At 38.6% G+C, this 14,528-nt stretch overlaps 1 protein-coding gene across 4 annotated transcripts in view; it reads left to right on the forward strand.

The window, feature by feature from the left end:
- Window positions 1-14,528, forward strand: part of ARHGEF2 (Rho/Rac guanine nucleotide exchange factor 2) — a 924,267-nt gene that overhangs the window by 760,336 nt on the left and 149,403 nt on the right. For all 4 annotated transcript variants that reach the window (XM_044079827.1, XM_044079829.1, XM_044079828.1 and 1 more), the window contains 3 exons: window positions 8,050-8,175; window positions 8,269-8,386; window positions 13,169-13,417. In XM_044079827.1, the coding sequence (XP_043935762.1) occupies window positions 8,050-8,175; window positions 8,269-8,386; window positions 13,169-13,417 (493 nt within the window). The remainder of the gene's footprint in view (window positions 1-8,049; window positions 8,176-8,268; window positions 8,387-13,168; window positions 13,418-14,528) is intronic.

Raw genomic sequence — 14,528 nt, forward strand, 5'->3', positions numbered from 1 at the left:
TACAGGTCCTTTTCTCCCTCCTTAGTGTCCAGCCTTTCATATAACTCTTCATACGCCTTATCCTTCGCCACCTCTCTCTTTGCCATGCACCTCATCTCCTTATACTCTTGTCTACTTTCTTCATCTCTCTGACAATCCCACTTCTTCTTCACCAACCTCTTTCTCTGTGTATTCTCTTGTACTTCTTCATTCCACCATCAGGTCTCCTTGTCCTCCTTCCTCTTTCCAGATGTCACAGCAAGCACCTTTCTAGCCATCTCTCTTACTAGCTCTGCTGTAGTTACCCAGCTATTTGTTAACTCTTCACTGCCACCCAGTGCCTGTCTTAACTCTTCCCTGAACTCCAGCTCACAGTTACCTTTTTTCACTTTCCACCATTTGATGCTTGGTGCTGCCCTCACACTCATCCTCCTCTTCTTGATCACCAATGTCATCCTACAAACCACCATCCTATGCTGCCTAACTACACTTTCCCCTGCCACCACTTTACAGTCTCCAATCTCCGTCAGACTGGCCCTTCTACATAAGATATAATCTACCTGTGTGCATCTTCCTCCACTCTTGTATGTCACCCTATGCTCCTCCCTCTTGTTAAAATATGTATTCATCACAGCCATGTCCATCCTTTTCGCAAAATCCACTACCATCTGACCTTCTGCATTCCTTTGCTTAACGCCATACCTACCCATCATTTCCTCATCCCCTCTGTTCCCTTCACCAATATGCCCATTGAAATCTGTGCCAATCACCAGTCTCTCACCCTTGGGTGCAGTCATCACCACTTCATCCAACTCACTCCAAAATTTTTCTTTCTTATCCATCGCACACCCAACTTGTGGAGCATATGCACTAACAACATTCATCATTACACCATCAATTTCTAGCTTCATAAACATCACTCTATCCGACACTCTTTTCACCTCCAAAACACTCTTAGCATACTGTTCCTTCAGGATAACCCCTACGCCATTTCTCCTCCCATCCACACCATGATAAAACAATTTGAACCCACCTCTGATACACCTAGCCTTGCTCCCCTTTCATCTGGTGTCTTGCACAGACAATATACCAACCTTCCTTCGGTCCATCATATCTGCTAGCTCTCTCCCTATACCAGTCATACTGCCAACATTCAAAGTTCCGACCCTCACTATCACAGTCCTAGCCTTTACCTGCCTTCGGACATGACTTCCCCCTCTTCATTTGTAAATGGCAGTAACACATCCAAAAGATCATTGATCATTTTTTATTATTACTTGTGTTCTCTTTTTTGCAACAATGTCACAGTAAGTTAAATAATGTATTTATAAATCCTGAGTAAACACAGATCAAAGTATCCATAGATGTCTGCCCAGTAAAATACATGATTTGAAATGCATACTTGGTTTTCGCAGAAATCTTTCCACTTACTCTCAGTTCTCATATGCTTAAGTTTTATGCATTAATTCAGAGATACTGTATACACACCATTCAGAGTTATGCAAAGACTAAGTAGGTTTTTAGCCACAGAGGAGGAAGAGAATGTAGCTGTAAATGATAGTAGAGCTGAGAATCCATAGAGCCTGAATAGTTTCACAACCTCAATGAGTCTAAGTAACAAAAGAAAACTACCAGATACCTTGTTATGTCCATTTTTTCTTCGCAGGAAACTTTCAGATGTGCCGGGTGCAATGACATAAGAGCAAGGTAGACAAATTCCTAAAGATTGGATTTCATGCACTGAGGAAGGTGACTGATGGAAATGCCACAAAGGATGCATGAATGAAGGTCTGGTCATTACAGGATTATTTATTAACATGACAAGAGCTTTGAAACTGTTGATCATGCTCTCCTATTAAAAAAGTATGAAGACTCATCTCATAGAAATATAATTATGTGGTTTCAAAAGCTGTCTGAAAGCTAGAACCTTTTGGGTATTTGACACCAATTCCTTTTCTAGCCCTGGCACCTTAAGTATTGAAGTGCCACATGGCTCTATTATTGGTCCTCTTTGTCCTCTGTCTTCCTTAATGACCTCTCCAGTGAACTTCCTCAACTTAATCTTGTACTGTATGCTGATGATGTCATACCCCTAGACTCCAATAAAATCTGCTGTCATAGAAGTCTTACAATCCAAGTTCCCTTCTGTGTGCTCCTGGATAATTTGTAATAAAGTAATTGTCAGAGCCAGCAAATCCAGTATCATGCTGTTTGGTACTGTGCAAAAAAAAAAAAAAAAAAAAAAAAAGAAATTAAGCATTTCTACCTCTCTTTCTCAAAGACTTATAACACCACTATTCCAGCTGTCACAGAGAAAAATACCATGGAAATGTTTGGACACATATTTGTTATTCTTCATTCATACTTTAAAAAGTACTTTGGTTCAGATAAAACCCTGATATATATTCTCTCAGCTCCTCTCCCCTATTGCACATAATAGGATCTCCAAGAATCTACTACTACCAATACTTGAATATGCCCTCCAACTTTTGTGCTTCCAATCAGATACTAATACTCCAAATCTTCAGCTTGCAGAAAACAAGCTCTGGAGATTTGCTCTGCTTATGTGCAGTCACGTCCATCACTGTGATGATCTGCACAAAAGCAGATGATTGCCTGCTCAGAACAGAGCAGTCTTGTCTCTTAGTATACTTACTTTTAAGTTGATTAATTTAGGGAATTGTCTACCTCTAAAAGTACCTTTTTTATCAGGGAGCCAAACTGCAGCCAGAAAGTTACTCTTGAGGATAACACTAGCCAGGCCATGGTTCAAGACAACTGTAGAAGATAAAGCCTTTTTACAAATTCAGTCCAGCCACTTGGATCCACATCCATACTGAAATGAGGTTACTCTGTGCACTTAAGGTATTTAAATCCAAACTCAAGGCACACTTGCAGGAAGATTGTACTCATGTTACCTCAACACTGGCTAGTAACACTTAATTCTTTGAAAGCTTAAACAGTGTTTACTGTATAGCAACCTGTTTCATTCTCCTGACTTTAGTGCATTTCTCCAGTTCTGTAAGTAAGTATTGTTGTGTAAATATGTAAATGTATTTCATAGTGTCTGAGAGCTCACAAGCCTTTCTTCTGCACTTTTGTTGGGTGTTCTGCATTTGCAGTGCACTGTACCAAAGGCTGTACATAATATTTCTTCTTACATTGTATGTACTTTGTTGTTTATATGTATACTATGTATATTTACTAAGTTTTATATAATGTCTTGTATAGTATAGTTTGCTTTCTTATTATGTATTCTGTGATTATCTAAGAGCCCGTGTGTGGCTGAAAACGGTCATCTAACCAGTTCACTTACCCAGTAAACAAACTGCAAAATAAATAAAAATAAGGAGAATAAATTAAGTCATGCTTTTTAGTATGTGAAAGTATGGGATAATTTTCTAGAAAATGCACTCTGGAGAAAGGAAATATTTTGTTTGGGGCATAGCTGTCCTTTATATTTTACTGCTGCTGTTTGAAAGCAGAGGGGTAGGTTGATAAAAAAAAAAAAGTATTTATTCTGTCACAGAGCAGCTCAAAGTTAACAGGTTAGCACTTGGCTATTCTGATCTGGAGAAGGTTTGCGGTAATTTTTTTTTTTTTATCATATAAGTTCATAGGTTCATAAATTAGTACTAAGCTAACTGCCCTTGTGAGCCATTTTAAGCCTAGCCAATTATCCCTTGTGAGACTCAAACCCTGCACCTTGTGTTTGTAAGGCAAACACTTTAACCATTAGGCCACCCTCCATTGGGAGAATAGTTTTGCCAAACACAACTAGGGATAATAGCCCAGTAACAGTGCTTCGCTCCTGGGTCTGTCCTAACAAACTGTCATGTCCCTACATCTAAACTGGCTCATATGAGTACACTGAATCAGTTTGATTGGGCCAACTTCTGAGTGTGGAAATCACTGTGTGTCAGGTCTTGCATTTTTTTCATGTCCATAATGAATCCTATAATTTGACAGGTTATTTATTGAAAGTACATGATAATATATTTTATGTTTGTGTCTTGTAGTTGTATAAGGGCAGTTAAAAGGATGTAGCTGACAGACAAATGTATTGCTTGTTGAAATTGATCTGCTATTTGTTAATTGTTATGCTTTTAAAAATTAGATGTCTTCACGTTTTCACTTCCTTATTCTGACCCTTGTCAAACTCCTGATGTTTTCTTTTGTGTACTCATTGTCAATTTAGTGACTGTGTATCTTGATTGGCACAGGAAATTAAACACTGACCAAACTTTTTGGTAGGAAGGTCAGATTAAATGGACTTTTTAACTAGGTTCTGCACCTTATCCAGTAAGCTGGAATCTGTCAGACTGATTAGAACCACATTCTTACCTGCAGTAAGCTGATTTGTGATGCATACAGGGCATGTGTGATACAGAAGAAAAGCCTGGCAACCTAACTTGATAATGCATGCACAAAGTGTGTGTGTGTGTGTGTGTGTGTGTGTGTGTGTGTGTGTGTGTGTGTGTGTGTGTGTGTGTGTGTGTGTGTCTGTGTGTGTCCTTGTGTTTGGTATTTCAGACTTGTTGCAGTATAGGGCAGGCTTCACAATATAATAGTAGACCTAAAAGGTAGATAACACTTTCTCCCCATGAAGCTGTGAACTGGGTTTTGCTTGTAGTTTAGTGTTGCAAGGTGCACATAAAGGGTTCCATTCACGTAGTTGAACTTTTACAAGTTCGAACCACATATGGTTGAGACCATACATTCAAATTTTCAAAACTTTGAGCGTTTGAATGGACATCTCCATAAGTGGAGGTTTCCATTCACTTCAGTGTGGTGAGATCTCGGAGTTGGTATATTTAAGTAGCGGTTGGTGTGGGGGCGCAGAGGGGGCTTGCCCTCCTGCTTACAAGTTTTTGATTTGTACGTTTTGCATTTTATTTATTTATTTATTTTTTTGCATAGTCGAAGTTCTGTAACTTCAAACTTAATGGTTCGACCATTAGGTGTTCGGAGTTACGGAACTTCTACTATCTAATATAGACCCCACATAAATACCATAGGCTGTACCCTTACTTTGTTATATTACTATTGATATCACAGTGGGGGCTTAGTTTGCTGGTGGTGAAAGATGCTTGTATATACAACATCCTTCTGTGGGATATTTTTTACTAAAGTAGTGTAGAATTGTTGATTGAACGTGCAGCCAGTCATTAGAATAGGGTGACATACAGCACTATTTGTCTGGGTTTTGTCTGTTGTGTTTGTTTCCCCTTGATACTGTCATCTTGTTTCATCCATTTTATGACACTGAAATTGAATTAATCTGGATTAGGGATTTAATAAGAAGGACTACTGTAATATTTAATGTAATATTCTATTAAATAATTCCTGAGCAAGTGCTTTTCATTTTGACATTACTGGGTAATTTGACATCAGGGTGACACAGTGGCACAGCAGATAGCATTGTTGCCTTACAGCAAGAGATTCTCTGGTTTGATTCTTGGCTGGGGTGCCTTCTGTGTGGAGTCTGCATTTCCTCCATTTGTATGCATGGGTTTCCTCTGAGTGCTTCAGTTTCTTCCCACTTTCCAAAGACATATGCAGTAGGTGGATTGTACACACTAAATTTGCCATAGATGTATGTGTATGCAAGTCTGTGGTGTGGAAAAATAACTTTGTCAAGGCTGGCCACTCAGCAGTGTGAACCTTGGCTCTAGATGATTGTCACTGTTGAAGTGACACCCTGACCCCATGTGCACAAATGGGAAAATAGGTTGTGGATGGATGGATTGATGAATTATGAGGGTGGGTGGAGAACTGAGGGAGAATAGAACAGAGTTTCTTCCGTAATAGTTTCAAATGAGTTGTGTCGTGAAGAATGACCAAACTCAAGCCCTTACTGGGACAACATCAGAAACATTAGGCAAAATAGCAGTACATAGAGCCCTGTATGATGATGTCACATGCCTCAAATTGGAAGGGATTATGTTTTTTTGTGGATTTTCATGTCCCTTTTCAAGGTAGCGCTTTAAAGAAATTCAGTGGAAAAAATTGCAGTGCAGCTCCTTCAGAAACGTCACAGAGGTAAATGGAACAGGATTACTCAACTTTGGTCTTCTGGTAATAACAAATGTTAAAGTGAGAGAAGATTACATACGTAAGTTTTTTCCTCCTTTATGTGATCATCATGTTAGAACTGTGACTGGATTTGCACAGGTGAGCTCCTAATTGAAAGAGTGGATCTTTAAGGTTGCATTACCTAAGCACATTTACCAGTGGTAACAAGAAGTCAGTGGCCTGGGTCATTAGTTTGAAAAGAACTGAACAAACTACATTTCTTGATAGTCTTCTTGCCATCAACGTTTTCTCCTAAGTTACATATGAACCTGGAGTTAGTTATTTCAGATGGAGAATAGGTCAAAATGGCATAGCACCTGTTTAGTTGGCTTTGGTAAGCAGAACCTTCCAGAAGCTTTAGAAGAGAGAGAATGTGGGCATTGCATGTGATTACTTGATATGAAGGGGTATTTCAGAGCTACACAGTTAAGGCTCCTGTACATAGCACAAACAGAAAACTATAATTCAAAGTGGAAAGGAATGGTCATTAAACAGGGGGGGATCTCTACAAATAAGGCGAAACTGGGATTTGAATGCAGATCATTAAGGAGAGTACCAATCACCATACAGACTGTTATATTCATAAAGTAATATAAAGTATTTGAAGAACTAAGCCAACATGGGACTGGAGAAAGGAGATTTTGCCAATAGGGATGATTGCAATTAGGGGTGCAAAGAATAGGCAAGAGCGGAGCTGGATTTTACTTGAAAAACCTGGCAAATGAACCACGGTATTGTGAGCAAATAATTAGAGGGGGAAAGGTAATAGAATGGGAAGTGGCCAAAAACTCATTTGGACTGTAGCCTAGGGATTGCCTTCCCTATCAAGAATTGATATTGGGGTATCTTAAGAGAAAGACCAGCACTGGTATAGTTTTTAGTAGAATCTAGAACAGAAGCTGCTGTTAAAAAGGAATACTTAATAGTGTATATAAAGTACTGCATAATAACTATAGGAGTCCATCAGAGGAGGTTAGAAAGGATTGATAAGAGAGATTGGATAAGCAATTAACAAAGAAACAATGGGGGATATTTAAATGGCTCATAAATATGCAACCGTCTAGAAGATTTAGGATCTTTGCTTGGAAGAGTTTGCATAGGTATTTTTATACCCCACGCATACTCCAAAGAGTTTTTCCTCAGGTTGATATCAAATGTTGGAGGTGTGATGAGGAAGAAAGAGGTAATTGGGAACATGTCTTTTGGGAGTATAATAAGTTGACAGACTTTTAAAAAATTCACTGCAGAGTACTCTGTCAGAAATACTGGGTGAACAAATTTGTATGACTAAGGAAATGATTTACTGAGCTATGGTACAGAACTGTAATTGCCTAGACATAGTATGGCCTTGTTGTCTAATTATGGTGGCTGCCAAAAAAGCAATTACTGGAAAATGGAAATCAAATCAAAATCAATCATACTAGGAGTAGTAAGTATAGTAACAGAGGTAAAAGAACTGGAAATGGGATCTTTAGAAAGTGTAGGAGCCATATAGCATTTGACCGACAATGACGCATAGATTATAAGTGATGTATAATGTTTGCAAATAAAAATGTCAATATGGTTTGTTTTCATTTATATAAATGTATGATTGCCTATGTCATAAGTGATAATTCAATAAATACATTTCTTGAATAAAAACAACAAAAAATGTGGACACTACAGTGAAATGCAAGCTTAAGATATGAATACAGAGTAGAGGATCTAATGATCTTTAAATGTCACAACCTGAGCAGCTCTTATACTTGTGGAAAGGTAATACGTGCTTAACAACACAAAGGTAGAATATACAAGACAGAGTAATGAAATCTAAAAGTCTTCTAAAGTTACACGTTATGATGCAGTATTTGCATACCTTTTACATTTTTTACCTCTCCATGAAAAGTGTTGCTGGTTTTAATGCACTTCCAATAAAAGTGCCCATTAATGGCAGTACTTTCTTTGCCAAATGCCAGTTGAAATTTTTAATTGCATTGTTTTTTCTTGTCTGTTTAGTTTTCTGGAGAAACTGCTGAACATATGAAGAGAGCATATAGTGAGTTTTGCAGCAGGCACACCAAAGCAGTTAAACTGTACAAGGAGTTATATGCACGGGACAAGAAATTCCAGCACTTTATACGGGTAAGAGAACTGGATACTACATTACCATGGATGGAAAGGGTGTGACAGTATGTATAGCCTGTTTTTTGTGCTAAAAAATGTCTTTTCTTACAGAAAGCAACACGTTCATCTGTACTTCGTCGACATGGTGTCCAAGAATGTATCCTACTAGTTACACAGCGACTAACCAAATACCCAGTTCTCATTGACAGAATCTTACAAAACACCAAAGGTATGGATGCTTGGATGATTTGATGTGTTTACTTTTGGTATGAAACAGCCTTCTGAGTTTAATATTTTTTTGCCGTACCTGAAATGAATTGTATGCATTTTATTTATTTATTTTTATGTACAGAAAGTAGCACACGGCTGGCAGTAATGCTGAACGTCTAGAGTGCTGTTTGCTTGGGTTATGAATATTGTTATAGAAAAGTATAAAATGGATATTGAGAAAGCTGGGTTGAAAATTAGAAATGTGGTAAGAGTGCCAATATTTTGTGCCTTATGCTGATGGTCTAGAGGTTATTGATATAAACAGTATATGGGTGAACGAGGAAATCATTAATATGGAAAAAGAGCTGGAACAAGTGGGATTTGAACTGAAATAAAATGAAAAGTAAATGGTTTGGTGATTGTATAACTAAAGGTGGAATATATTTTTCATAAAGTGAGATTAGTATAGTGGGTATGAAGTTTGGTAAAAGGGATGCAAGTCTTAGGCAGTGAAAGGAATTGATGGATAAGTGTACTTAGAAATACATATTTATTAGACAAATTTGGTTGTACAAGTAGTATATATGTTTTCCTGTGAGACTAGAGAAGGAGTTGTTAGAGACAGTGTTTGTAATTTTAATGGGCCTCAAAGGTGAATTTGATAAAAAGGGGGGTAAGTATATTCTGATAAAATGATAGAGAACTAGGATAAAAAAATTCAATGGTACACATATTTGCTGCAAATTTTCAGGATATTGAAAAAGATTAGTGAAGTAATGTGATGCAGTGTGAAAAGCTGTATGGGAAAATGTAAGGATTTTTGGATGTTGCCAAGTAAAGGAGAAAGAAAGACATTTGATAGTGAAGAAATTATAGAATATTGTGAAAAATGAAAAGTTGGACCATAGTGGTGGGTGAATTACCCAGAAACAGAAAGGTATGATATGAAGAAGTTGCAGAAAATATTATTATGTGAAACTGTGAAAAGGGGAAAGTGAGCAGGTTAGAAAGCAATAAAGGAAAGAAAGTGTAGATTTATTATGACGTAAGAAATGTGGATTTTCTTTATGGAGACTGATATTACAGAAAGTACCTGTTACAGGTTGGATGAAATACAAGCAAACATATAGGAGATTAAGTAAGGTATGCAAAGTGGAAGAATCCCTATAAAATGCATTATTAGAATGTGAAATATTTAGTATAGCTAGGGAGATATTTAAATGTGAATTTAAATACAAATAATTTCTGAAATGTAATATGGAAATGATACTATATATGAATATGATATATATGATTAAAAATGAAGGAAAAGACATAAAATGGACACAATTTGGTAAGGGCCGTTTTTGTGAGGCAGTAAATGTGAATTATTGATAATTTTGAGATAGTGACTGTATGGCAAAACAAAATGAAAAAATTGTTATGGATGAAATAGTGAGGAATGAGAAGTCATAACGTCGATATGCTACCTTATTGTAAAAATCGAAAGTGTGATCATGTAAATTGTTGTGCATTACAGTTTTTATGTATGTTGTAAATAAATGAACAAACACCATAATCTTTTCAAAAGTGCTGTGGGATCTTTTACATCCACTTGAGCTACCACCATCATAGGCTGATGGGACCTTGGTTTACCATCTCAACTGAAGGTTGGCACACTCAGGAGTGCAGCACCCCATTAGGGTGCACTGCAGTGTCAGTAGTACAAAATGAATCCAAGCACCTTTTGTTTGAATAAAAACCCAGAGCCAACTGATCTTCCAGCACCAAAGGCATGTAAGCTACCTGTTGAGCTATTGCCACTGCTTGTTGAGAACTTCTTTCCCCTTGGTAGGGATACCACCACTGCCCACAAACAGAGTAGTCTTCGCAGGATCCACAGTGGGCCAGCTCCTTTAATCAATAGCAGTAGGAAGAGTCACTCTTGCAAAGCAGGGGACAAGGTGTCTATCAAGACTCTTTCTAGTTTCAAGGAAGGACAGACCTTGAAGACCCATACCAGAAATGTCTAAACCAAACAAGATTTTTTCATTGTAGATAGTTCAAGATGTTAACACTGCAGTCTGTCCTTTCTGTGCTCAGTCATAAGAGCAACTACCTCTATATCTCTGTTTAAAAGAAACACTGGAAGATCCTAAGGTTTGCTGTACTGTTGGGGAATTTTCTGTACAACTCCTTGTCCTTCGGAATATCCACTGCCCCAAGGGATTTGCCAGTAACTTAGCTGCAGTCTTTCTCCACATTAGTTTGAAGGTAAGTCCTTGTTACTCATACTTGAATGACTGACTCACAGAGGACCATTCCCAGAAGGACCTAATGAGGGAAAAACTGTATTACTACCTATCTGACTAATTTAAGCATTTTCTTCAGTTACCTTAATTGTATTCATGTCCCATTCAATAGAAATAATTTATTGGGAATAGTACTAGACTTCAAGGCAGGCAGACTGTCCATTTCATCAGAAAGATGGTGCAGTCTTTTTTCATAGGGTAGACAATGGAACAGACTTGCATAACAGTGAAGTCTGTCCTCAGAGCACTTGGGTACTTCAGCCTCCATGTTTTTGGACTCCTTAGCCAGGTTGCACACGAAGCATCCAGTGGTAATAGAAAAGCTTTTGGCAGCAATACCTGAACCCACTGGAGAGGGCCTTACCAATATTACCTTCAGTTCAGTGTGTGTTTAGTGTTGACAACCCAGGTGCAAGCAAGCTTAGGAATGCCATTCTTAATCCCACCCCCCCCCAATTCAAATGTGTCAAACATTTTTTGGAGACCTCATATAGGTATCCCTAAAGCTCAAAGAAGGTGTAACAGCCAGAGCAAATGTAAGCACATCAGAATCAAACAAATGCTAGCCCTAATATCTGAATTACAAATTTTATTCAAGGCAGCAAGGAAACAAAATAACACCAACGGGTAACTCCTTCGGTGAGCTTCATAGACTGGATGTGGTAGCTTAGGATCTAGCCTGGGATAGTCAGTCAACAAAAACTACACGTGCAAGCTTTTCTTTCCTTCTCAAAACTCTCATGGAAATCTGCTCAGCTAGTTCACCATATTCTTTTTATGAGTGGAAGTTGGACCACAAAGTCTTTCCCAACAGGAAACTAAGCAGGGGTCTCAAATGTGGATCTCTCACTTTACCCTGAATCACCTGCTCAACAGATTTCATACTAAGTAACCATGCAGTAAGTGTGGACAGTGACTGCATTTTAGTCCAGTGGAACAAGTAACCTGTATGCCTTCCCCCCCTTCTCGTTAGTCCTAAAAGCAAGAGGAGATGGAGCAAAACTCATCCTGACAGTAATGCAATTTCTGCTGTGGGTACCTTCTGTCCTGGATGTCTTCCTGTAATTGACAGACTTGCTTGATAAGGGCCTTTCCTGTACCTTGGTCAGAGTGCATTTTTCAGCAGATAAAGCTTGGCTGTCTTTGGCACCTCCATTGACAGACGGTCAGAAAATTTTTCAAGGGGTTAAGGTGTGATCTGAAGCCCCAAAGAGAAAAATGATCCCTTCTTGGAATCTTGACTTTGTAACACCTTTTTCAGGCACTGCAAGTAAGTCTAGATGCAGAGCAATGTTTGCTACTGCAGTCTTGCAGGGCATATAGAATTCACCTAGGACATATGGATTTCACCACCATTGTCTTTGTTCAGGTCACCTGCTGCTTTCACAGTCTTCCTGTGCATCGTTAATGTTAGTTCAGCAGTTATCCTTACAAAGATCATAATCCAGTTATAGGTTCATAGGCTGGTACTAGGCTATCGGCCCTAGGGCCTGTACAAGTCTAGCCATAACAATTTCCAGGCTATTTCTTCCCACCCAGAACTTTTTAGCTGTGTGTCTAAAAACAGAGATTTGGGTTATAGTGACACCATCATAATCCTTGTCTGAAGATGTTGCCCCATTCGGTTTGGCTAATTTGTCTTAACCTGACTAGGCCAATACCTCCTTGCTAAGCTGGATGGGCGTACTTGTTGACGTCACACAAAATGAACTGAAAGTGTTGCAGGCTGTCCCTGTTTTCTAGCTAGCATCCAGCTGAGTTCTTCATCATGGAAAGGAGATCATCTTCTCTTTGTGTACATGCAAAGATCTGGAAGTAAAACCAAATGCTTAGATGTCCACCTGCAACTAATTCACAAGCATTAAGAATGATTCTACAGCACTGTTTTTTGTATTCAGACATTTGCTGTTTTGTCTGCTCATTTAGTGCTTTTTTATGCAGTTCCACTATAAATTTGCTTTGTTAAGCAAACTCCAGTGGAAACTGCGTTCACCTCATCTGTTTATTGTTTTATTAACATATTGTTCATAGAGATGATACTTCTGAGACAGAAAAAAACATTTGCTACATCCCAGATGAGCTGATCATTAAGTATTCTTCTATTCTACCTCCTTAATGTAGGTAGATCCAGCATTGTGGCATTATGTATGTTGAATTTGACTTTGTGGTGGTGTCACACACCACATTAGTTATACAGTGAACTTCAACAGACTGAAGCAAAATGGCACTAAACCACTTTTGGGTCATTCACATTTGTATCACAGATAGGTAAAGTTAATAACCTGGAAGTAAAGAAGCAGTCATTTTATTCTGTAGCAACTCATTAGAGTATAGAGAAAGGTAGTTGGGACTTCATTTCCTCTCTCTGGGATAAAATGTTTGTGACATGGGTGTCTATTAGGCTGTTAAACCTCTTCTCTTTTGGGAGATTTTCTCTGTGCTTATTAAGTCTAACTAAATGTGTTATGGATTACTGGGTTACACCATAATGAAAACCTTTGTTTTTGCAGAGGATGGCAACGAATTCCAGGACCTGGGGCAGTCTCTGATCATGCTGAAGGAGCTAATCCAGGCTGTTGATCAGGAAGTGCACGATTGTGAACAAAACTGGCGACTCCAGGAGATCTACAATCGTATTGATAACAAGACAGAGGCTGTGGTCACAGGTAAACTCATCTTCCGCAAAGAGGAGCTGCAGCGAAGGAAGCTGATTCATGATGGATACATGCAGTTGAAAACAACAACCGGCCGCTTCAAAGGTAGGACAGGAAGCAGACAGAACATTTGTAATGACAGTTATCAAATTTACAGTGGTAGAAGTGACTGTTGCTAGGGTTTCCTGTCTACTCCAGGCAGTGTTGTACCATTTTTCTTATACTTTTCAATGAAGTTGAGTTTGTCAACCTGGTGAAAGAATCCTCAGGTCATGCCCCCATGTCTACCTATTTCTACAACTTCATACTGAATCTTCTGGAATATGTTTTGTACATTTTTATATTCTGTGGGAAATCATTTTATGTGCTTTGGCAATCAAAAGTTGTTGTTGTGTCTTTCGGCTTTTTCCGATTAGGGGTCGCCATAGCAGAGCTCTGGTCCGCTAATGATTGGCAGTAGATTTTTACTTGCCGAGTTGCCGGCCCTGACGCACAACCTTCAACGAAGGTACGCCCATTCACGCATGTCTCCACACAGAAGAAGCTCTAGCTGAGAATTGAACAGGACAACATCTTACTGTGAGGCGACAATGCTACCGCAGCACCACTGCCAAATGTCTTGTATGCAAAATTCAGAAATGTAGCTGCAGTGTAAAATTGTGACACTAAACCTTTCCAGTTATAGTAAACACCACACTGAAAAATTACAAATAAACAAACCTGTTAAGTAACACAGTATGCGTCAATGTTGTCCTTTTCTAGTAAGCTAAAAAGGGAAAATGTATAATTTAATCGCTTCATAGTGAAGTACACCACCCAAGATGCATACCTTGCTATGTTATGATCATACAACCAAAAAAAAATTTACTTGGGTGCTCTTTGAGCCATACTCAAACAGTCAAAATAAAAATATTCTTCTCCCTTTTCTAAGGCAATCTGAGCACCAACTTTCTTTGTAATATCCTGTTCAGTCTTACTAATCTGCTTTTCAGCTTCCTCCTCCTCAGGACTGAAAAACATGTTTTATACCTGCAACAGCCTGTAACTTTCCTGACAATATAAAGCATGGATGACACTAGATGACATGATGTTAGCTCGGGTGTCAAAAAGTGACCCCTGTTGTCTAATGTTCTGACAGCAGACAGGCAGTGGACAGCAGCAAAGTCCATGTTTCCATTTTAATGGTGTCCAGTGTAATAACTTTCATTGTGAATGT

The sequence above is a fragment of the Protopterus annectens genome, chromosome 8.part0 (genome assembly GCF_019279795.1).
Source record: "Protopterus annectens isolate FY-2018-M chromosome 8.part0, PAN1.0, whole genome shotgun sequence".
Lineage (NCBI taxonomy): Eukaryota > Metazoa > Chordata > Ceratodontiformes > Protopteridae > Protopterus > Protopterus annectens.